Here is a 26,317-nt window from a genome sequence, read left to right as displayed (position 1 = left end):
ATACGGTCAGTGTGTGTGTGTGAGAGAACTCAGCACCCTCTACCAGTGCATACGGTCAGTGTGTGTGTGTGTGTGTGTGAGAGAACTCAGCACCCTCTACCAGTGCATACGGTCAGTGTGTGTGTGTGTGTGTGTGTGAGAGAACTCAGCACTCTCTACCAGTGCATACGGTCAGTGTGTGTGTGTGTGTGTGAGAGAACTCAGCACCCTCTACCAGTGCATACGGTCAGTGTGTGTGTGTGTGTGTGAGAGAACTCAGCACCCTCTACCAGTGCATACGGTCAGTGTGTGTGTGTGTGTGTGAGAGAACTCAGCACCCTCTACCAGTGCATACGGTCAGTGTGTGTGTGTGTGTGTGAGAGAACTCAGCACCCTCTACCAGTGCATACGGTCAGTGTGTGTGTGTGTGTGTGTGTGAGAGAACTCAGCACCCTCTACCAGTGCATACGGTCAGTGTGTGTGTGTGTGTGTGAGAGAACTCAGCACCCTCTACCAGTGCATACGGTCAGTGTGTGTGTGTGTGTGTGAGAGAACTCAGCACCCTCTACCAGTGCATACGGTCAGTGTGTGTGTGTGTGTGTGTGTGTGTGTGTGTGCTTGTGCGCGTGTGTGTGTCAGAGAACTCAGCACCCTCTACCAGTGCATACGGTCAGTGTGTGTGTGTGTGTGTGAGAGAACTCAGCACCCTCTACCAGTGCATACGGTCAGTGTGTGTGTGTGTGTGTGAGAGAACTCAGCACCCTCTACCAGTGCATACGGTCAGTGTGTGTGTGTGTGTGTGAGAGAACTCAGCACCCTCTACCAGTGCATACGGTCAGTGTGTGTGTGTGTGTGTGTGAGAGAACTCAGCACCCTCTACCAGTGCATATGGTCTGTGTGTGTGTGTGTGTGTGTGTGTGTGTGTGTGTGTGTGTGTGTGTGTGTGTGTGTGTGTGTGTGTGTGTGTGTGTGTGTGTGTGTGTGCTTGTGCGCGTGTGTGTGTCAGAGAACTCAGCACCCTCTACCAGTGCATACGGTCAGTGTGTGTGTGTGTGTGTGAGAGAACTCGGCACCCTCTACCAGTGCATACGGTCAGTGTGTGTGTGTGTGTGAGAGAGAACTCAGCACCCTCTACCAGTGCATACGGTCAGTGTGTGTGTGTGTGTGTGAGAGAACTCAGCACCCTCTACCAGTGCATACGGTCAGTGTGTGTGTGTGTGTGTGAGAGAACTCAGCACCCTCTACCAGTGCATACGGTCAGTGTGTGTGTGTGTGTGTGAGAGAACTCAGCACCCTCTACCAGTGCATACGGTCAGTGTGTGTGTGTGTGTGTGAGAGAACTCAGCACCCTCTACCAGTGCATACGGTCAGTGTGTGTGTGAGAGAACTCAGCACCCTCTACCAGTGCATACGGTCAGTGTGTGTGTGTGTGTGTGAGAGAACTCAGCACCCTCTACCAGTGCATACGGTCAGTGTGTGTGTGTGTGTGTGTGAGAGAACTCAGCACCCTCTACCAGTGCATACGGTCAGTGTGTGTGTGTGTGTGTGAGTGAACTCAGCACCCTCTACCAGTGCATACGGTCAGTGTGTGTGTGTGTGTGTGAGAGAACTCAGCACCCTCTACCAGTGCATATGGTCAGTGTGTGTGTGTGTGTGTGTGTGTGTGTGTGTGTGTGTGTGTGTGTGTGTGTGCTTGTGCGCGTGTGTGTGTCAGAGAACTCAGCACCCTCTACCAGTGCATACGGTCAGTGTGTGTGTGTGTGTGTGAGAGAACTCGGCACCCTCTACCAGTGCATACGGTCAGTGTGTGTGTGTGTGTGTGAGAGAACTCAGCACCCTCTACCAGTGCATACGGTCAGTGTGTGTGTGTGTGTGTGAGAGAACTCAGCACCCTCTACCAGTGCATACGGTCAGTGTGTGTGTGTGTGTGTGAGAGAACTCAGCACCCTCTACCAGTGCATACGGTCAGTGTGTGTGTGTGTGAGAGAACTCAGCACCCTCTACCAGTGCATACGGTCAGTGTGTGTGTGTGTGTGCGTGTGTGTGCGTGTGCGCGTGTGTGTGTCAGAGAACTCAGCACCCTCTACAAGTGCATACGGTCAGTGTGTGTGTGTGTGTGTGCGTGTGCGCGTGTGTGTGTCAGAGAACTCAGCACCCTCTACCAATGCATACGGTCAGTGTGTGTGTGTGTGTGTGAGAGAACTCAGCACCCTCTACCAGTGCATACGGTCAGTGTGTGTGTGTGTGTGTGAGAGAACTCAGCACCCTCTACCAGTGCATACGGTCAGTGTGTGTGTGTGTGTGTGAGAGAACTCAGCACCCTCTACCAGTGCATACGGTCAGTGTGTGTGTGTGTGTGTGAGAGAACTCAGCACCCTCTACCAGTGCATACGGTCAGTGTGTGTGTGTGTGTGTGAGAGAACTCAGCACCCTCTACCAGTGCATACGGTCAGTGTGTGTGTGAGAGAACTCAGCACCCTCTACCAGTGCATACGGTCAGTGTGTGTGTGTGTGTGTGAGAGAACTCAGCACCCTCTACCAGTGCATACGGTCAGTGTGTGTGTGTGTGTGTGTGAGAGAACTCAGCACCCTCTACCAGTGCATACGGTCAGTGTGTGTGTGTGTGTGTGAGTGAACTCAGCACCCTCTACCAGTGCATACGGTCAGTGTGTGTGTGTGTGTGTGAGAGAACTCAGCACCCTCTACCAGTGCATATGGTCAGTGTGTGTGTGTGTGTGTGTGTGTGTGTGTGTGTGTGTGTGTGTGTGTGTGTGCTTGTGCGCGTGTGTGTGTCAGAGAACTCAGCACCCTCTACCAGTGCATACGGTCAGTGTGTGTGTGTGTGTGTGAGAGAACTCGGCACCCTCTACCAGTGCATACGGTCAGTGTGTGTGTGTGTGTGTGAGAGAACTCAGCACCCTCTACCAGTGCATACGGTCAGTGTGTGTGTGTGTGTGTGAGAGAACTCAGCACCCTCTACCAGTGCATACGGTCAGTGTGTGTGTGTGTGTGTGAGAGAACTCAGCACCCTCTACCAGTGCATACGGTCAGTGTGTGTGTGTGTGAGAGAACTCAGCACCCTCTACCAGTGCATACGGTCAGTGTGTGTGTGTGTGTGCGTGTGTGTGCGTGTGCGCGTGTGTGTGTCAGAGAACTCAGCACCCTCTACAAGTGCATACGGTCAGTGTGTGTGTGTGTGTGTGCGTGTGCGCGTGTGTGTGTCAGAGAACTCAGCACCCTCTACCAATGCATACGGTCAGTGTGTGTGTGTGTGTGTGAGAGAACTCAGCACCCTCTACCAGTGCATACGGTCAGTGTGTGTGTGTGTGTGTGAGAGAACTCAGCACCCTCTACCAGTGCATACGGTCAGTGTGTGTGTGTGTGTGCGTGTGTGTGCGTGTGCGCGTGTGTGTGTCAGAGAACTCAGCACCCTCTACAAGTGCATACGGTCAGTGTGTGTGTGTGTGTGTGCGTGTGCGCGTGTGTGTGTCAGAGAACTCAGCACCCTCTACCAATGCATACGGTCAGTGTGTGTGTGTGTGTGTGAGAGAACTCAGCACCCTCTACCAGTGCATACGGTCAGTGTGTGTGTGTGTGTGTGAGAGAACTCAGCACCCTCTACCAGTGCATACGGTCTGTGTGTGTGTGTATGTGTGTGTGTGTGTGAGAGAGAGAGAACTTCGCACTCTCTATCTATCCCTCTATCACCTCTCACCTCTATGCTGTATATATCATATGTAGACTATGCTGTATATATCATATGTAGACTATGCTGTATATATCATATGTAGACTATGCTGTATATATCATATGTAGACTATGCTGTATATATCATATGTAGACTATCATATGTAGACTATGCTGTATATATCATATGTAGGCTATGCTGTATATATCATATGTAGACTATGCTGTATATATCATATGTAGGCTATGCTGTATATATCATATGTAGACTATCATATGTAGACTATGCTGTATATATCATATGTAGGCTATGCTGTATATATCATATGTAGACTATAATATGTAGACTATGCTGTATATATCATATGTAGACTATGCTGTATATATCATATGTAGGCTATGCTGTATCTATCATATGTAGACTATCATATGTAGACTATGCTGTATATATCATATGTAGACTATGCTGTATATATCATATGTAGGCTATGCTGTATCTATCATATGTAGGCTATGCTGTATATATCATATGTAGACTATGCTGTATATCATATGTAGACTATGCTGTATATTTCATATGTAGACTATGCTGTATCTACAGTGAACTAGTGTCTTGTCACAGTCTTCTGCAACATAGTAGCATATTATATCATATTAACATAACATAACTTTAAAAGCATGTATTTAAATAGTAAACATTGACTTTGCTATTTCCCCATTGCTGAAATTAGGGCTCTCAGTCAATGAGTATTTGTATCTTTGAGGTCAAATTCCCGACATTGCGGTAATGACATTTTTATTTTGACGTAAAGCACAGTCTATGAGCTCCGCTCGGTGAGAAAAACCTTCTGGTTGTATTTATTCATTGAAAAATATGATGCACTAGATAGAATGGCTAAAGTGTTACAGGCTGAAGTTGACGACAGCTGGATTGAGTGAGTGCCCGTACAAACTGCCCGCTAGCTCATAGATGATGACCCGACTAAATGGACGAATACTAAGGGCTGTATTTTGGGTCACCAGAGCATGGCGTAATACTCATTATTCACCCGCTGAAAGTTGAATTCGGTATTTTGCACGTTTATTTTTTAAGCATTGCGCCCAGGGGTGTGGCCATTAACAACCTAGGGAGGGGACTCGCGCATTGTCTAAAAATCGCTATCATACACCACCTAAACCTGGTCAGAAGTCAATGGCGAGTTGTTCATATGCTATTTTAAGAGCGCATGTCAACAGTCATATTGGCAGGTGCACGCACCATCCTTCTATCATTCATGAACGCACACCAGCGCACGTCCATGCAAAGCATTAAATTGCACGATTACAATGGGAAACATAATTAGAATAAAGATATTACGAAATACTGTACATCTCATGATGAGTAGTTATTCACCATCATTTGCAAATTGGTAATGACGGTTAAAAGTGATTAGGGGAGAGGCGAGAGACACGTATGGAGCACAGCTGAAGACGCACTGTCACGAGATATAAGCAACTCCTCTGCAGGATAAATGTTGTTTTATTCAGTCATTTGAGCAACATTAGGGTAAGTGTTGCTTTTTCCAGCCTATGTTTTCGATGGTAACCCATTGTCAGTCAATAGTGAAAGTAACTGCATATAACTGTCTTGTCGTTGACTGACTCCTTGGTGAAGTTAGTTTCACTTTGCCAATGAGTTCAAATAATAGACGAGTGCAAATGCGTGAAGGCTATGCTAGGTTTTAGTAAAGCATGGTTTAAGAATGACTATTCCATACGGTCTCGCAAGCAGCCTCCTTCAAATGCGCCGTTGAATGCCAAAATACCGATGCATTTATTTGACATATCGCGCGTTGCACCGTTAAAGGGAATGACAGATGTCATTCTCATTGGTTTAAAATGATTTTACGCCCCAAACACACCCATATGACTCATTAAAAGACCTAGGAACACCTTGTTACGCCATGCGCTCCACTTTTGAGAACGAAACCCCTCCCAATGTGAACTGGACATCCTACTAAATTTGAATAGACTTTTGACGAGTGACGATGCACTTTAGAATGTCATGATAGGGCCCTAAGTGTCATTTTTTTAATTCACCTCAGTTGTTCATTCCAAACCAGAAGTGGCTGCAGAGAAATCTATCGAGACGAAATTTGAGTGTGTGTGTGTGTGTGTGTGTGTGTTGCAGGTTTCCGGTGGTTGCTATGGGGGTGCTGAAGTGGGTCGACTGGACGGTCTCGGAGCCGCGCTACTTTCAGCTGCAGACTGACCACACACCTGTCCACCTGGCACTACTGGACGAGGTAACACACACACACACACACCTGTCCACCTGGCACTACTGGACGAGGTAACACACACACACACACACACACACACACACACACCTGTCCACCTGGCACTACTGGACGAGGTAACACACACACACACACACACACACACACACACACACCTGTCAACCTGGCAATACTGGACGAGGTAACACACACACACACCCACACACACACCTGTCCACCTGGCACTACTGGACGAGGTAACACACACACACACACACACACACACACCTTTACATCTGGCACTACTGGACGAGGTAACACACACACACACACACACACCTTTACATCTGGCACTACTGGACGAGGTAACACACACACACACACACACACACACACACACACACACACACACACACACACACACACACACAAACACCTTTACATCTGGCACTAGAGCCCGACCGATATGGGATTTTGAAGGCTGATATCGATATTTGAGTCATTTTTAAGAGACAATTACAGTGATGTTATAAATTTACTTGGTATACTCGCGTTTATGTTTAACAAATAGACCAAAAATGAAATTAGTCTCCATCATTCAGCCGATGCTAATGGTACCACCCTCAGACCTAGGGGAATCTGGGCAGATACAAGACCACAGGCTGGATAGCACCAATGCTAATGTTACCACCCTCAGACCTAGGGGAATCTGGGCAGATACAAGACCACAGGCTGGATAGCACCAATGCTAATGTTACCACCCTCAGACCTAGGGGAATCTGGGCAGATACAAGACCACAGGCTGGATAGCACCAATGCTAATGTTACCGGCCTCAGACCTAGGGGAATCTGGGCGGGGACAAGACCACAGGCTGGATAGCACCAATGCTAATGTTACCGGCCTCAGTGTTTGTGTGTGTGTGTGTGTGTGTGTGTGTGTGTGTGTGTGTGTGTGTGTGTGTGTGTGTGTGTGTGTGTGTGTGTGTGTGTGTGTGTGTGTGTGTGTGTGTGTGTGTGTGTGTGTGTGTGTGTGTGTGTGTGTGCGTGCTAGGGGAATCTGGGCAGATACAAGGCCACAGGCTGGATAGCACTGTGGGTTGGAAAGAAGTGGAGATACAGAAATGATGTCTTTCTCAAGCGCTGGACGTTTATTTCTTTGTACAAATCATTCAAGAGAGCAATAACCGATAGCACAGGCCTAGCACACAGCATGACACTGGACATATTCCAAAATATACAATTATAAAATATACTATAATAATATAAACATTGAAATACCTCTGATATAATAAACTATAGTTTCAAACATTACTAATATAATAAATGCAATAAATAGACCAATATAGAAAATATTGGCATATAATACAATACAAAACCCTTTACCTAGATATTATGAAATAGACAGTAATTTATCCTAGTGCTGGGCGGTATACCGGTTCACACCGTATACCGGTGTATATTTTCGTTATGATATGAATTTTTAATATACCGCCATACCGGTTCATTTGATTACACAACGTTTGGAACGCTGCGCCACGCGACACTGTTTCAGACGGGACTTTCTTCACACGCACGAATGGTGCCACTGCAAGGCATAGTTAGGGTAAACACAAAACACCTTAAGTTTTTTCTCCTGAAGTATGACCCTTAAGGCTTAATTTCTCCTTAGGTAAGGGGTTTATTTAAGGGTGTTGCACAGAATAATACCTTAAATTGTTTCTTTAGTTAAGGAAAAACGTTAAGGGATACTGCATTGAAAAGGATTTACCGTCACGAAAATTCTATTGAGATTGTTCAACAGCTGTAACTAGCTGGCTAGTAGGTGATGTCGTTAGTTAGCAACCCACTGAAAACAGTGAAGTTTAATGATCTTATCATTCATCTCACCTTAAGAATATTCGCTGAAATTATCCAGGTAGCCAGTAAAGCGTGTTATAGACATGCACTGAGCAATACTAGCTGGCTAGTTAGAAATGATCCTGACTGTCATCAGTGCACCAAAACGAACATGTTTTGCCTAGCAAACCGAACCGAAGCTCATGGCAGGCTAACAAGACATCCACATCCACATGAAGTTAACATTAGCCTTCATTAGCTTTTATACAAGATGTTTGTGAAATTTGCACAGTAAAAGTTCTGTATTATGACTGCAATTGTCTTTGCATTCTGATTAGATTCTTCATTAGAATCATGAGTGGCTCATTGTAAACAGCATCATTTTCTGGGGCCATGCAAAACTGCATTACCACTAGTGTGGAGTTATTCTACATCATGACAGTAAAATAGACCATCCTTAGTCAATGTACTGCAGCAATTCCTCTCTCAACCTGTAGAAAATGCTGTGAACATCTGATTATGCATGGTAAAAAAATACCGTCATATACCGTGAAACCGTAAGAATTTTGAGAAATACCGTGATATACATTTTTGGTCATACCGCCCAGCACTAATATATCCAATATGATTCAACAAATAACACTAGTCATCGAATGACATTGTATGTAAACCATACAATGTCCTAAACCATACAATGTCTTAATACATTCCAGTATAGGCTACATATATACAGGCTACTTGGCTATGTTATCAATTAACTTTTAGAAGTGAACACACATAAAATAACGTTTACATTGGTTTACTTTCATCAAATACATTAACAACATTTCCATTAATCAAATACTTAGAATACTATACGACAATAATATAAAAAATACGATTGAGGCTGTTTATGTGACTGTCATAACCTTTCACCAACACAACGCTGTCTGCCGTTTGCGTGTGTATACATGCACGCGCACACCCACTGCCAACACCGGCGGCAACGGACATTGAGAACCTGACAGGCTCTGGCTAACAATATATACTAGTAGATTAGAATGGAGCACAACTTAACCAAACAAAAGTACAAAGTACTGAGAAACTTAACATACATGTTACATACACTTAAACATTAAAATACTGACGTTCACTCGACGCTATACCGCTTTTATAGTTCATACAGAAAGACGAGAGAACGGAAGCTGAACTGACGGTAGCTTGCTAACTTAAACTAGCTTCTAGCTTCTGCTAGCTCGCTAACGTTAACGTTAGCTACAGTATACAGCAAATACTTATAAACATTCTAAATCACATTTCTACACATGACATGACTTTTTACACTACACAGACAAACAAACAGTAACCTGACCCTAGCCAGATGAATTTCGTTCCGCTTAGCTCCGCCTAGCTTCACTCACATCCATCTGGGACCTCTTCCATTGAGAGTGATTTCTGCAACCGATTTTATGGTACAGCCAATCAGGACGCAGGGCGGGAGTTTCATAGATGTGACATAGCGTAGAAGCGACTGTGAGACTGTTATCAGCGTCACGGGTTGGCTTCGATGTGAGTGGTTGAAGTAGCACGTCAATAGATGACGGACAAGTGCCTTATTCAATCATATGCAAGCATTTTTTGATTAGGCCCAGCCTTCTGAAGCAACACTTCAATGGATTGGTCCCAGATGGATGAGTGGAGCTAGGCAGAGCGAAATTCATCTGGCTAGGGTCAGGTTACGCAAACAGTGAGGCAGAAGACAAATGTAAAGTGACTAGTAGACAGACCGTTCAATTGGAGGTGGTGAAGAGGCAGACAGACTATGCGGAGAAGTCTATTTCTCCTCTTCCCTTAAGTGATGCATTAAACCGTTCAATGGCCCTGGGGATGAATGACTACCTCGGTCTGTCTGTTGTGCAAGGCAGTGAGCGATCAGGCTCTTCTGCTTAACAATAGTGCTGTGGAGTGGATGACACTCATTGTCCAAGATGTTGATCAGTTTGTTCAGGGTCCTTTTGTCAGAAGTGATGCACTCCAGTTCAGCTCCCACTACAGAGCCAGCTTTCCTTACCAGCCTAGTCAAGTCGCCCCGCATCCTTCTTCTTTGTGCTTCCTCCCCAACATACCACTGCATAGAAGAGGACGCTGGCAACAACAGACTGGTAGAACATCCTGAGGAGCTTGCTGCACACATTGAAGGAGCGCAGCCTCCTCAGGAAGTACAGCCTGCTCTGCCCTTTCTTGTAGAGTGCATCAGTGTTGGCTGACCAGTCCAGTTTATTGTCCAGGTGGAGACCCAGGTACTTGTAGGTGCTTACCACCTCGACATTGACCCCATCAATGGAGACTGGTAGCAGAGTGGGCTTAGATCTGCGGAAATGCACCACCATCTCCTTGGTCTTTGAAGTGTTGAGATGGAGATGATTGAGTTTGCACCATTGCACAAAGTCCTCCACCAGGCTTCTATACTCCTCCTCCTGCCCGTTCCTGATACACCCCACAATTGCAGTGTCGTCAGAAAACTTCTGCATGTGGCATGACTCAGTGTTGTAGCGGAAGTCAGATGTGTACAAGGTGAACAGGACTGGAGAGAGCACAGTTCCCTGTGGCACTCCGGTGCTGCTGATCACAGTGTCAGAGAAACAGTTCTTCAGTCTGACGAACTGTGGTCGCTCCGTCAGGTAATCTGTGATCCAGGTTACCAGGTGAGCGTCCACACCCATCTGCAAGAGCTTGTCTCCCAGTCTGAGGGGTTGGATCGTGTTAAAAGCACTTGAAATCAAAGAACATTTGCATTTGCACTTTTCCCCTTATCCAGGTGAGAATGTGTCCTGTGTAGAAGATAAGTGATGTCATCGTCCACGCCCACTTTCTCCTGGTATGCAAACTGTAACGGGTCTAGTGCATGGCGTACCTGGGGTCTGAGCATACCTAAGACGAGTGGCTCCATTGTCTTCATCACATGTGATGTTAGAGCGACAGGTCTGTAGTCATTAAGCTCACTAGGATGTTGCTTTTTAGGGACAGGGGTGAGACATGATGTTTTTGATACATATTAACAGAAATTGGAAAGGTTTAAAAATATACCTGTGGTGTGGGTTGAAAAGAAGTGGAGATACAGAAATGATGTCTTTCTCAAGCGCTGGACGTTTATTTCTGAGTGCTCGAGCTACCGTCTTCACGGCAACCCACTACGGTAAAGCAGTGCAATATCGCCATCTACCGGCATGAAGTGAAATACATGGAGATGTTATCTTAAATGTAATCAAATAAAAAATAGGAGGGGGGTAACTGTTTATCTAAACTAATATAAGAGGCCATTTTCTCTACCCATTACACTAATGTTATTTTACCTTGGACGTAACAAAGCTGGTGACCAATGACTCTAGGATTAGCGTTAGCTTACTGGAGTAAAAACCAAGCGTGTCCAACCAAGCTACATTGTTGGGTTTATTTAGGCTTCCAGAAGAATTGAGAATTACATTTCACAATGGACACACAAACCACTTCAGAAAGCTGTGACACGCAAGCTGCAATTGACCGTTCGCAAAACCCCGCCCATTGAACGCAGATGAGCCAATGGCAGTCCAGTAGCTCTGTGCGCCATGCGAAATTTTTTTTGTAGGGTGGTAGCGGAAGACTGTCTGTGATTGGCCAATACCGCCCTACTCTGTCTGTGATTGGCTGGGATATGCATGAGAATACGCCCTACTCTGTCTGTGATTGGCTGGGGTTATGCATGATTGACAGTTGCTGCCCTTCTGGCTAAATCGGAGGGGAACGTTAAAAAAATCAAAAGACAAAACTGATGGGCTTCTATCACTAGTATCAGCCATAGGAAATTATAAAATATCCCACCTAAATGTCTGACTATGAAATGTTTTAAGCCTGCAGCAAATATACAGTTCTAAACTCCTGTTAATAAATTATGTCAGTTCAATTTTATATTACCCTGATAACCTAGTTACCTTAATGCTATCCCTGCTATCTAGCACTACAGGTTGTCAGTTTGGTTCTGGCTCAGTAGCTAGCGCTATATCAGTAGGGAATTTATAAAAATAAGTTGGAGGGGAAACCCCCCAAACCCCCTTAAAGGTAAACTATGCAGTATTGGCAATTTCCTTACTGTTTTCTCGGTTTTTGCTTCTTTTTCGCTGGCTCTGTCATGACGAATGTCTGAGAAACTCCATCCCTGCCTTTTTCTAGCCGGTGCCTGGCGTGTATGTGTATTTGAATTCGTTACACTCGTTATACTTCTTGACACCGAGGCCGTCGGCCCGCTGCCCCAAAGTTGCAAGGGTGGTTTTTCCGCTCACAGGCGCTAGGGGGAAGCGAGACGGCCACCATTCAACCCGAAAAAAGTCATATAACTATTCCAATGACTCTGGAGCTGTTAAATGAAGGTAAATTAAGCTAAAAAAATTAACTCATTGAATGCCAAGCTGTTTTCGGAAGCTTTGTCCTGTGTCCGCAATCTAGACCATTGTTGATGATTTTTGTACAGCCACAGCATATTCTGTGTTATAGCTATGAACACATACAATTGCTCGTTTAAAAGGTGAGACTTTAAGCTCTCAGTGGGTGCAAACCGTGTATTTCTACACGCCTCTGTTCCTGAGAAATCCCAAGCTAAACAGTGGCTAGTTTTCATCAAAATCGCTGTTTTTTTCTAGAAATGGAGATATAACGTCTTTCATGAAATATGAAGTGTTGCCTGTAAACTTCGGGAAACTTTCCGGGAAGTGATCAGCGAGACCTGGCGAGACTGCCACCTAGTGATAGACCGTGCATGCGTCACTGATTCGCCCCAAAGCGGCAAACGAGTTATGACAAAATGTCCAGATTGTGCGTTTTCATGAGTTTTTGATTGTCATATATTTCATTTCCATTCATCACAGAGTTCCCAAAATCACATATAAGGTGTGTTAGAGTGTCTAGTTCAAAAAGCTCAACGCTAATATTACGTTTTTGGCACTCAATAAGTTAAGCTAAAAAACCTGCATAGTGTGCCTTTAAATACCGTAACACTTATTCATCATGTTGACAACATAGACTGTAAACAAGCTATTTTACAGCCTTTGGTTGACAACTTCAACCCTAACCTTAATCAATGCAATCCTTGTTAGCTACAGGTTGCTATGCTAGTTGTCAGTTAGACTCTGGCTCACGAAGTTTAGATAGCAGTACTACTACCCAAATATATATATATATATATATATATATCACCTATCAGTAGGAAATTTAAAAAAATAAGTTGGGGGGGTAACCCCCAAACCCCCCTAATACAAACAACCTATTTTACAGTCTTTGACAACTTAAACTATCAGTTGCAAAATTGTTTAAACGTCCACCACCAGAATAATGATTTGATTACTACCAATCTCCATAGAGCATCACAGTCCCGCCCACAGGAGTTTCCGGAAGTAAGAATTCAATGCAATTTCTCCATTGACAATTTGGGTATAAGCCATAAAAACTTAACTGCACATGGTAGACTCAAAACCAGCTACGGCTGTACTGAGCGATTGTATATGGTCATATAGAGGGCGAAAATTCAAGGGGCACTAACCTTGTTTTGAAATAAATGTCTTTTAATCGCGAAGTCTTGGATAAGTACTTCATTACCCACAATCCTAAACAATCCCACAGTGATGCCTCTGATTGGTGGAAAGGCCGTTATAATCATAGTTTGAAACTTTATCAGTGTAAATTATTGACAAAGATGGCGGACTCTTTTACTGCCTATGGCGAAAATCTTAATGTGAATAAAAACTTTCTAGCCGAACATTGGTACTTGTATCAACAAGGATTGTGGTTTATATATCACACGAACTTAGACAGGGCCAATACACCATCAAATAGAACACTGTACATGCTAGTTTAAACACTTAACTTTTCAGGTAGCCGATAGGCTAATCATTAGCCTTTCAGACATTAGAATGTCATTATAATGCTGCTAACGTTAATATAATGTTTTAGTGACCTTGTTGTTTCTATGAACATGAATTGTTGTTTATAGGAAACATCAACTCAGTCGAGGCATAAAAAGCCCTGTATCTCAATAAGTACTTCAACTTTTGAACTAGCTAGCTAGCTGATAGCACATGCAAGCTGGATGCTACCACCGGCTAGCAGCTAGACACTGCAGTAAAATGGTTAGCAAACCGTCCATGCCCCCGTGAATATTTCACTGTTTCAAGGACGAAATCAAGGTTATCCAAAGGGGTGAAAACCACTTTAAATCGGGTCACATTATTGACTGTTGTGTGTCTGAGGGTTAGCTTGTGGGTTTTGTAAGGGCCAGCATGAGGGACAAGACCTACAAAGTTGTGTGGTGAGTTTTGCAGGGAGGTTGGTAATGCTAGTTAACATTAGCTAGGCTACTGTAGCCTTCATACTGTACGAGTCATATCATCAATCATTAACCTAGTAATACTTCTTCGTACATTTAATGAACATTTTGCGTAATAATTCACAGCAAACTGAATATGGTGGTCCAAGAGCAGCGGTCCATGCATCAGGATGAAGCACTGCACAATGTTGCTAACGTTAACCGTTTTCACACACACGATATAAAATGGTTCGTGCATTGCTTATATATTATTCAGTGACGCGCGGTGGTTTATGGGATGAGTAGTTCCTTTGCTCGGAAATGAAAATATGTACAGTCTTGTACCTTTGACTTTTTTTGGACTTTCTCTTCGTTTTTTCACTCGAAATGATATGTTGTATGCTTATGAGTTACTCTGTAGCTGATTAGCCTAAGACATGCTCTAAAACTCTTTAGATACGGATCTTTCCAAAATGTCAATGGGAGAAATCAATGGGAAATTTACTTCCGGAAACTAAGCTCTCTCCGAGGAGGGGCGGGACTGTGATGCTCTATAGAAACGGACGAGGTAGTAGCCTTCTAGCCTCAGCTGGCCAATCACAGGGCGAGTAGGGTGGGACTCTTCCCCTACCACCCTACAAAAAAAAAAATTTGCGTGCAGGCAGACATGGCCCATCAACTTCACCTTACGGCTCCATAGAAATGTATTGGGAGCCTTGATATTTGTCCCGTTTTATTGGATTTTATAGTGATATGAGTTGAAAAGGACAGTCGAATGACATATGTGGGATTAACACAACACCGATACACAGAAAAATGCCTTTCAATCTTGATTACGTTTTTCGTTTCGTTAAGGGTTAGTCCTTAGCCAACCATAACGAAACAGTGCTCCACCACATCTGTGGATTTAGCCACACAGTCAACTCAATGTAAGTAAGATAAATAAGGATGTTAATCATTTTCAGCATTGCCAGCATTGCATATAAAATGAGTGTCACTCAGGCGGCAGGTAGGGGTGGGCGATATGGACAAAAAATAATATCTCGATATTTTTTGTGATTTTGACGATAACGATAATTAGTCGATATCCTTTAAAAAAAATTGTAAAAGTCTGAGTTACTCAGTTTCTCAAGAGAAAGTTTGAAGCTGAAGTTCCTTTCAAAAACCTTTACTTAGGATTCACTGTAAAACTAAGCAGACCAACAGAGTACATCTCAGTTATTCGCTTCGATGTTTTGTTCAAGAGAAATCATGTAGGCTAGCATTCCAAGTTACAAAATAGAAACTAATGTGTTAGCTTATGGCTAATGTATATGAGAAATCCCATAGAGATGCTAACGGTTAGCATAATCGATACACGTAGATATTTAGAGCGAACTTTCCATTTACAAAAGGGTTACATGAGAAGAGTTCTTTGTTTACAACTGACTACTAAAATACTCAAAGGCAAATGTTTTCTCTCCATATAATACCATGTAGGAAAAAAGGACTGTCTCATCAATGCTACGTGAACAGAAGTAGCTGCACAAAATCCCTTGTAGGCTACGTCTTGATCTTGCTACACAAAATAAACATTAGACCTGTGTGTGACAATGTGGACCCACTAGGGATCATGTGACACTTGCTCTGCTGCAACGGGGCTTCTCTTGCATACACCTCCTGGATTTAGTGAATGTATGGGGTTTCAATGCGTGATTTCGAGTGTTTTCCCCCATAAGTAATTTAAATACTCGATAATGTAAATTTGCACATCGTTAAAACAACAATCACGATATTATCGCAGACGATATATATCGCCCACCCCTAGCGCGCGGGAACCTATTTTTGACCAGGGGTGCTGAATAACAAAAATAATGGATGTCTGACGATTTCTCCCCTCCTGGACATGTTTCGGATTTTGACTGCTAAATACGTAATTTTAGCGCGGTGTGCGGGTGATAGAGAGAAGTTTTAGAAAAGTCCTGGGCAGCCACAAATTCCAATGTTCCGCGACAGCAATCCGAAGCCACCTCGCCCACCCTAACCCCACAGAAGCGCACTTGACATCATTAGCCTATTTCAGTATAGCTAAGGAAAATTACTTTTCTGATCGTCAAAACCACACCAGAGATGTTTGGCTTTAAATATAGGCTAATAATCAGGCTGCAATGATCTCGCAAATAATTTCTGAATAGCCTAAAGTGTGTCGTCTCCACAGCAAGTGTCCTAATAATTTCCATCTTAGCGACTAGGATAGTGAAATGATTTCACTAGCTATACATTTATTAATTTTGCAAAACTGTAAAACACAATTAAAGTTTCTTTCAGCTTATCCATGCTTTTTTGAACGTGTAAATCGCATAGAATATGTAGACGTATATCAACCGTAGATCGCTATCACATAGGCCTAGCTGAAACCACACTACGGTTCTTACAGTAACTGACTCACGTTCACGTTGATCTCTATAACTGTTCATTTTTAGTAGCCTATATTCGAACCTATCCATAACCCTTTTTTGTTATTTGACTCATCATTTCACATACAAAAATATAAATAATGTCAGACAGCGAATTAGTAATTATTTAAACATGTATTTAATATTTTTTAAAAATCTATCTCCTGCCAGCAGGGGGTGCTGCAGCACCCTCAGCACCCCCCTTCCCACGCCCTTGGTGTCACTTGGAGGAGACTTGTAGATAACTAACGTTAGCATAGTTAGCTAACCGCTGCTAATAACGTGCTAGCTTCGTCACGTCAGAGAAGCATGGGGCTGTGCCACTGATCTTTATAGATCAGTAGGCTGTGCACAGTCGTGTAACATTTATTCACCATATAATAATAAAGTTGAAGTGGCTCTGCAATGTAGGCTATGTTTCCGTTTTTTGGCAGCACCATGTTCCTTACATGACATGGCCCAGTGTCCTTGTAACATGCATGCAAGTCTATCTAGCACAGCTAATATTAATATACTGTACCATTGAATTTCTAGACAACTCCGTTCTGAGTTTGACGGGCGTAGTAACAATAACTAGGGGGCGTGGCTTTTGCGAACGGTCAATTTGTTCAGAGAATAGGCGTGTTCGACTTGAGGCAGATCTGTGCAGATCTGACTTGATGTGATGCATGCTGGGATGGACGCAATGCTTACTGGTTAGAAATTCTGTCCGACTTCTGTCAGCCGGGGAGGGACAAAGTGGAGGTGACACCACGTGACCCTAAAATATCGCGGGAGTCTTAGCCTGCAGACAGATCTTGCAGTTGCCTTCCACGAGCTGCACGAGCTAAAACACGACCTCATGACGTCAGTTCAAAGACGTGATAGGGCCATTTGGGAGGAATGTCCTCATGACGATTTTGACGGGAGTCTCATGGTGCTTCCTTATGTTGGAATATGCGAAAATAAACAGAAATCGAAGGGGGATACCTTCTTATACGTGATTTCGAACAATGGTAGGCTAGCCTACTGAAAACGTTTGGATATTCTGTTATTTTCTGCTGTTGACCAAATAGATAGACACACATATAGGGGAAACACTTGATATTGAATGTATGTGCTACAATGCAGGCCTGTTAACTGTATACCAGTGTGGTTTATTTAAACTACATCATAAGAATTTATTTCGTCAGTCATCATGCTCATTTTAATGTGTAAGAATGAAAGTTCTGCTGTGTTTATTGCAAACAAAATTCCGCGATATCTCCCGCGATGTCTTCCGCGAGTCACGTCAGGCAGACTGTAGCCTGTCTGTTCGGGATGAGCTGCCCTCTGTTGTAGCTCCTCCCGGCTAGCCTCTGAAGATCACGTTTACGTAGAAAGTCAGACTCAGTCCAAGTCGAACACGCCTAATGTCTAATAAGGGGAGAACTGCCACTCTCGGAAAACTTCCGGTTTCTGAACTGGTTGCAGTTCCTTCTGTGGTTCTGTCACAGTGAATTTGTTCCGGCCAGGGAAAAAGTTCCGGATGACGCAACAATACCGTTCTTATCAGCTGTCTGATATGGTGTGTGCTCGTGAATATAAAGCAGGGGGAGCAGTTCCGGAAGACGTAACAATAGCCTACTTGTATTTACTGAGGTTTTTATTTACTGTGACAGTTCCACATGAGGGCGCTCGTCCACGAGTGCAGAATGCATGGAGGTCTATGGAGCTGTACCCCTCAAAATCCACTTTTCTCGGGATATTATTTTTTTTCAAATCATTTGAATATTGTATTGGAAAGGGGAGGCAAAGAAAATACACTTGGTTGAGTATTATATTTTTTAAAGTCACTTAATTGTTCTAAAAAGCCTTTCAAACATGTCAATGACGTCACTCATTAGCACAATGCTAGCGTGTTATGGGCAACAACGACCCAACCTGTAAGAAAACAAAAGGACATAAGTACTCGTTCATTCAACTTTTGACCTATAACCCATGTTGAAGTTATACAAACTACAATCAAATCTGAGATTTGTCAACGACAATCAGGTGAAAGAGACAAATTTAGCCGTCTAGCTCCATTGACTCCCATTCATTCTGCACTCATGGCGATCGCCCCCAGTGAAAATCTGGTGGAAATGCAACCAAAATTCGGTACAGTGGGACTTAATACGGAGTGGCCAGGCTCTCTGTAGACGGGCTCTGATTTGTTGTTGTTCGTTGTGTAGGAAGTGGAACATTCGGTTTTCCTTGATTTCATTTAAAACTAGAAATTAGCCATTAAAGTTAACGTCCGTTATTGTAGGAACATGACATGATGTGTGATGTATGACATGAAGCAGTAACATTCCATTGCAATAATATTATTCTAATGACATATTACAATTACATTATAGCCTAATGACATTGCAAAAAAAGTCGAGTCCTCGTCTCAATTTCCGAGTCTGCATGGTCTGAATGTACGAGTCCAAGTTCGAGTCATTCAGTGCTCAAGTCCAAGTCAAGTCACGTGTGTTTAAATTTAGCTCATGACTCGGACTCGAGTACTACAACACTGGTGTGTGTGTGTGTGTGTGTGTGCATGTGTGTGTGTGTGTGTGTTACCCAGTGCTTAATTTGTAAAGTGGGAGGAGCCGGAGCGTAAAGGTGGGGTGGATCCGGCGACTCAAAACGGGGATTTGAGGTTACGGACCAACAACAAAAAAAACCTGCGTACAGTAGCTCTGACTAAAAAAACTAAACAACGCCGTGTGTACACCAGGGCAATGTTTATTAACTTCAGAACTTGCAACACACTGCACTGCATGGGTGTAAAATGTAAAAAAAAAAAAAACAGCAATTATCCATTATCAAATTATCGTCAACAACTGGACAAACACGCATAGGCTGAAATAAAAATATATAGGCTATAGTATGCTATATATTGCAATGATGACCACCCAGTAATCAATAATCAACTAGATACAGCGTGGAATGATTAGTAATTTCTAATTGACATATCTGAATACCTATCTGAACCCCTATTCCCCCCTGGACACCTCCCCCAATCAAAACACATCGGAACAGACACATAATATGACACAGAGAGGGAGCGGGAGACACAAACACTCACGCGCGCACACACACACACACACACACACACACACACACACACACACACACACACACACACACACACACACACAAGCGCGCCCACAGACCGGAAAAACAGGAGGGGGGAACCAACAAAACAGTCCAACAAGGGGCTAATAGCCTCGGCGCTAAAGTCTGCTATATATTGCAATGATGACCACCCACACCCAGTAATCAATGATCAACTAGATACAGTGTGGAAGCGCGATTTCTTCCTACCGTTACTAGGCCTACTTGTCCAAAATGGCCCATACAGCATCCAGACCCCCGGCCTCCATTACCTGCTTCTTTCTCTACACCTTGTGTCCAGTGCAGCTCTATGTCCTTTAGAAATCCATGACCTCACGAAAGGAAAGGGGTTGAACCGGGCAAGCGGCGGAACGACAAGGCAAATGGGGAGGAGATGGTAGAGATGATGACATTCCGCGTGCTATCGATGGTAGAGGTGGTATTCCCTGAAAGCCCTGATGACATTCCGCGGGCTATCGATGCAAAGCTGCTGGCAGAGCGTCTCAACTTCTCTCTCCCCGAACAGCGTCACCCTCCTGTGACCAATACTGTGGATAAAGCGCTTTCAAATCCTCCATTAGCTTGTTGCATCCTGTTTGGTCTTTCCTATTTCTAAAGACTAATAAGAAACGAATAAGAATCAACATTGAACACTACACAAACAGTCATTTATTTATTTTTCGTTTAGGCGATTTATTTTTTATATTGACGTAAGAGTTGACAGGTTGACTAAAAAAGGTTCTGGATCCAACGTCGGAGGTGCCGGAACATGTTCCGGTGTGTTCCGGCTCAAATTAAGCCCTGCTGTTACCTCGTCCAATAGTGCCAGGTGGACAGGTGTGTGTGTGTGGGTGTGTGGACCTCGTAGCTGCTCAGATCCCACGCACAACTAGGAAGCTTATTGGCACACACACACACACACACACACACACACACACCTAGGAAGCTTATTGAAGGATTTCTCATTAATGAAAGCAGCTCAACTTTAGAGAATATCTGATATAGTAGAAATAAAATTTTTTTTATTAATTGTGTGTGTGTGTTGGGGAAACTGAACTGCTGTAATCTGTTGGATTATTAAGAAAATGTTGTGTGTGTGTGCGCGTGTGTGTGTGTGTTCTCTCTGCAGATCAGTACATGTCATCAACTCCTGCATCCTCAGGTCCTCCAGCTGCTCATTAAACTGTTTGAGACGGAACACTCACAGCTAGACGTGATGGAGCAGGTAAGCACACACACACACACACACACACACACTTACTGGTAAATTGTGTGTGTAAGCATGTGAGTGGTAAATTGCTCAGCTCCCCAAGTATAATGGTGTATATGAATCTGATGATCTGGTGTGGTTGTGCGCGTGTGTGTGTCTGTGTGTGTGTGTGTGTGTGTGTGTGCGTGTGTGTGTGTGCGCGTGCGTGTGTGCGTGTGTGTGTGTGTGTGTGTGTGTCTGTGTCTGTGTCTGTGTGTGTGTGCGTGTGCGTGTGCGTGTGCGTGTGCGTGTGCGTGTGCGCGTGCGCGTGCGCGTGCGCGTGCGTCTGCGTCTGCGTGTGCGTGTGCGCGTGTCTGTGTCTGTGTCTGTGTCTGTGTCTGTGTCTGTGTCTGTGTCTGTGTCTGTGTCTGTGTCTGTGTCTGTGTCTGTGTGTGTGCGTGCGCGTGCGCGTGCGCGTGTGTGTGTGTGTGTGTATAGCTGGAGTTGAAGAAGACTTTGCTGGACAGGATGGTCCACCTGCTGAGTCGTGGTTTCGTGCTGCCAGTGGTCAGCTACATCCGCAAGTGTCTGGAGAAACTCAACACAGACATCTCCCTCATCAGATACTTCATCACAGAGGTATACACACACACACACACACACACACTCAACACAGACATCTCCCTCATCAGATACTTCATCACAGAGGTATACACACACACACACACACACACACACACACACACTCAACACAGACATCTCCCTCATCAGATACTTCATCACAGAGGTATACACACACACACACACACACACACACACACACACTCAACACAGACATCTCCCTCATCAGATACTTCATCACAGAGGTATACACACACACACACACACACACACACACACTCACACTCAACACAGACATCTCCCTCATCAGATACTTCATCACAGAGGTATACACACACACACACACACACACACACACACACACTCACACTCAACACAGACATCTCCCTCATCAGATACTTCATCACAGAGGTATACACACACACACACACACACACACACACACACACACACACACACACTCAACACAGACATCTCCCTCATCAGATACTTCATCACAGAGGTATATACACACACACACACACACACACACACACACACACACACACACTCAACACAGACATCTCCCTCATCAGATACTTCATCACAGAGGTATACACACACTACACTACACTATACTATACTATACATGTGTTACCTGCAGGCCTATACTACACTATACATGCGTTACCTGCAGGCCTATACTACACTATACATGCGTTACCTGCAGGCCTATACTACACTATACATGTGTTACCTGCAGGCCTATACTACACTATACATGCGTTACCTGCAGGCCTATACTACACTATACTATACTACACTATACATGCGTTACCTGCAGGCCTAGACTACACTATACTACACTATACTATACTACACTATACTATACATGCGTTACCTGCAGGCCTATACTACGCTACAATATATACACAGGTATACACACACACACACACACACACACACACACACACACACACACACACACACACACACACACAGACGGACACACACACACACACGGACATCTCCCTCATCAGATACTTCATCACATAGGTATACACACACACACACACTCACACTCACTGAGAGCTGGTGTGTGCGTTGTGCAGGTTCTGGATGTGATTGCTCCTCCGTACACGTCAGACTTTGTGCAGCTTTTCCTCCCCATCCTGGAGAACGACAGCATCGCTGGGACCATCCGCACCGAGGGGGAACACGACCCTGTGGCCGAGTTTATCGGTGAGGCACGCACATACACATGCACACACACACACACACACGCACACACAGAGAGACACGCACACACACAGAGACACACACACACACACAGGGTGACACAGGAATCAATTGTCGCTCCCATCCCATCCCGAGTCCACGAAAATACTCCCGTCATATCCCGATCACGTGACTGCCCCCCCCCCCCCCCCCAAAAAAAAAGTCCTGCCCCGCAAAATCCCGACAGAAAGACTCCCGAATCCCGTCCTGCTCCCGTTTTGTTCCCTATGCCGTCTAACGTTATAAAGCATGTCGTCTAACGTTATCAGACTCTGTTGCCCTCATAAAGCATGTCGTCTAACGTTATCAGACTCTGTTGCCCTATAGTTGCCTAGAGTACACTATACTACACTACACTATACTATACATGCGTTACCTACAAGCCTAGACTACACTATACTACACTATACACGCGTTACCTACAGGCCTAGACTACACTACACTACTATACATGCGTTACCTGCAGGCCCAGACTACACTGTAATACACTATACTACACTATACTACACTATACATGCGTTACCTGCAGGCCTAGACTACACTATACTACACTACACTATACTACACTATACTATACATGCGTTACCTGCAGGCCTAGACTACACTGTACTACACTATACTACACTATACTACACTATACTATACATGCGTTACCTGCAGGCCTAGACTACACTATACTACACTACACTATACTACACTACACTATACTACACTATACATGCGTTACCTGCTGGCCTAGACTACACTAGATTACACTATACTACACTACACTATACATGCGTTACCTACAGGTCTAGACTACACTATACTACACTATACTATACATGTGTTACCTACAGGCCTACACTACACTATACTACACTATACATGCGTTACCTGCAGGACTAGACTACACTAGATTACACTATACTACACTACACTATACATGCGTTACCTACAGGCCTACACTACACTATACTACACTATATTACACTATACTACACTATACTACACTATACATGCGTTACCTGCAGGACTAGACTACACTATACTACACTATACATGCGTTACCTACAGGCCTAGACTACATTATACTACACTATACATGCGTTACCTGCAGGCCTAGACTACACTATACTACACTATACTATACTACACTATACATGCGTTACCTGCAGGACTAGACTACACTATACTACACTATACATGCGTTACCTGCAGGCCTAGACTACACTATACATGCGTTACCTGCAGGCCTAAACTACACTATACTACACTATACATGCGTTACCTGCAGGCCTAGACTACACTATACTACACTATACTATACATGCGTTACCTACAGGCCTAGACTACACTACACTATACTATACTATACATGCGTTACCTGCAGGCCTAGACTACACTATACTAGACTACACTATACATGCGTTACCTGCAGGCCTAAACTACACTACACTACACTATACATGCGTTACCTGCAGGCCTAGACTACACTATACTAGACTACACTATACATGCGTTACCTGCAGGCCTAAACTACACTATACTACACTATACATGCGTTACCTGCAGGCCTAGACTACACTATACTACACTATACTATGTGCTTCTCGCACACAAAACACATTTATGGCTTTAGGGTAGTGTGTGTGTGTGTGTGTGTGTGTGTGTGTGTGTGTGTGTGTGTGTGTGTGTGTGTGTGTGTGTGTGTGTGTGTGTGTGTGTGTAGGTGTGTGTGTGTGTGTGTGTGTAGGTGTGAGTGTGGTTAAAAGAATCGCTGCCTTCCGCATACTAAGTAACCAAGGCCAGGGATTCCCAAACGGTAGTACGTGAGTGTCCACTAGGGGGCACTAGAGATGAAAAGGGCAATGTTGGAAAAGTGTTAAAAATTAAAATCTTAAGCCTAGGTTCTCTTTGTTCTTTGTGTTTCATAATGTGGTTCTCCACACTGTTTTTTTTAGCGTGAGAGCTCAGAGACCAGTTGCACATTCTGATTTTGTTATTTGTTATCATGTAGGGCAGCTAATTAAACATGATGCCTAGAATGCGTCAATAGAATGAGTTACGTTTTTATGTGTTGGATGGTGGGGGTACGCGAGCCGAGTCAGGATGTAGAAGGTGGTGGTCCGCGGGAAAACGTTTGGGAACAGCTGGCTCAGGCTAATAGGCAGACTATGTAGTAGGCCTAACCTGTGTAGAGCCTGGAGAGAGACTGGATTAGTGTCTTATCCTCTTCAGCTGCTTGCTCTTGCTCTGATTGGCTACTGCTAGCCGCACACACACACACACACAGACTCACACACACACACTCAAACACATGCGCGCAGACACACGCACGCTCATGAATTGCCGCAATGTGATTGGCTGCTGTTCTCTTCCAGCTCACTGTAAGTCCAACTTCATCATGATCAACTGAGGCATTCCAGCAGTTAACCAATCAGAACGGAGCTGGCTGTGCTGTCACAGGGAGGCCAGCCAATAGGATTGCGCCAGTGCCCAGGCATCAGCGAGGATTGAACTCTGCATCAGCTGTGAGATTCTTCACGTGTGTGAGCGTCTATGACTCCCTGTGTGTGTGTGTGTGTGCATGAAGAGAATCTGTATTCAGCTAAAGACTGGAGTGTGTGTGTGTGTTTGGAGTGTGTGTGTGTTTGGAGAGTGTGTGTGTTTGGCAGGGAGGTTTCCATAGTGTGTGTGTGTGTGTTTTTTAATGTAACATTTTGTATTCCAGTGATGACGCCTGTAATAAAGGTGCTGATTGTGGAAAAAGAGGTATGTGTGTGTTTTTTTGTGTGTGCTTGTTTGTGTGTGTGTGTGTGTGTGTGTGTGTGTGTGTTTTTGTGTATGTGTGTGAGAGTGTGAGTGTGAGGAGAATCTGTCTGATTCGTATCCACTTTGGTTCCGCATCTCCTTACGATATCATGTCCTAACATCCGCTGTGAATAAAGTGGAGAAGATCTGTGTGTGTGAGAGTGTGTGTGTGTCTGTGTGTGAGTGTGTGTGTGTGAGTGTGCACGATATCATGTCCTAACATGCGCTGTGAATAAAGTGGAGAAGATCTCGAGTGTTAGAGCTGCTCTGTGCAGGCGCCTGTGCTTCTGTCAAAATGCACCACAAACAGAAAAAAACTTCCAGGATGTCATTTTCGGTTATTTGTTACAGCAGTAGCAATCTAGAATATTTCAATGAAAAACTTTAAAATGAATTCATTCAGCACCAGATTATCAGTTTTGTCCATTACATTTAAAAAAAAATGTGCATTGAAAAAGTGCTTTAAAATGTATTAAAAATGTGCATTAAAAAATATAAAAAATGTACACACACACACACACACAATTACACCATACCAGAGAGAAGCCACAGAAGTGTGTAGGACTTGGTCACCGCAACAATTAGACGGGTGCAATTATTCCAAATTCTCATGCAGTTTTCCCTATACAGTAGGAAACATCACATGGACCCGAACCTGCTGATGGGCAGACAGCAACTTTTTTTGTAGGTGAACTTCGGAGGTCTATGCGTCATAACTAGGGGTGTGATGATACACTCAGCCTACGAGATGAGATAATACACGATATTGGGTTCACGAGACGAGATAAGGTAATACACGATATTGGGTTGGATTTTTCTACCACAAAAATAATTAAGCTAGCATAAA

General features: G+C 44.1%; 1 protein-coding gene across 2 annotated transcripts in view; it reads left to right on the top strand.

Moving 5' to 3' along the window:
• nelfcd (negative elongation factor complex member C/D) overlaps positions 1 to 25,422 on the top strand; it is a 56,069-nt gene extending 30,647 nt beyond the window's left edge. For both annotated transcript variants that reach the window (XM_076268372.1, XM_076268373.1), the window contains 5 exons: positions 5,837 to 5,951; positions 20,740 to 20,835; positions 21,298 to 21,438; positions 22,512 to 22,641; positions 25,041 to 25,422. In XM_076268372.1, coding sequence (XP_076124487.1) covers positions 5,837 to 5,951; positions 20,740 to 20,835; positions 21,298 to 21,438; positions 22,512 to 22,641; positions 25,041 to 25,075 — 517 coding nt within the window. In that variant the 3' untranslated portion in view covers positions 25,076 to 25,422. The remainder of the gene's footprint in view (positions 1 to 5,836; positions 5,952 to 20,739; positions 20,836 to 21,297; positions 21,439 to 22,511; positions 22,642 to 25,040) is intronic.
• Positions 25,423 to 26,317: the final 895 nt, after the last annotated feature.

Source organism: Alosa pseudoharengus, unplaced genomic scaffold (assembly GCF_046254945.1).
Source record: "Alosa pseudoharengus isolate Yale_2024_CS ecotype anadromous, Long Island Sound unplaced genomic scaffold, YU_APseudo_1.1 YU_APseudo_1.1_scf_5, whole genome shotgun sequence".
NCBI lineage: Eukaryota > Metazoa > Chordata > Actinopteri > Clupeiformes > Clupeidae > Alosa > Alosa pseudoharengus.
The sequence above is the reverse complement of the archived record's forward strand: the minus strand, read 5'-3'. Positions and strand labels throughout refer to the sequence as shown.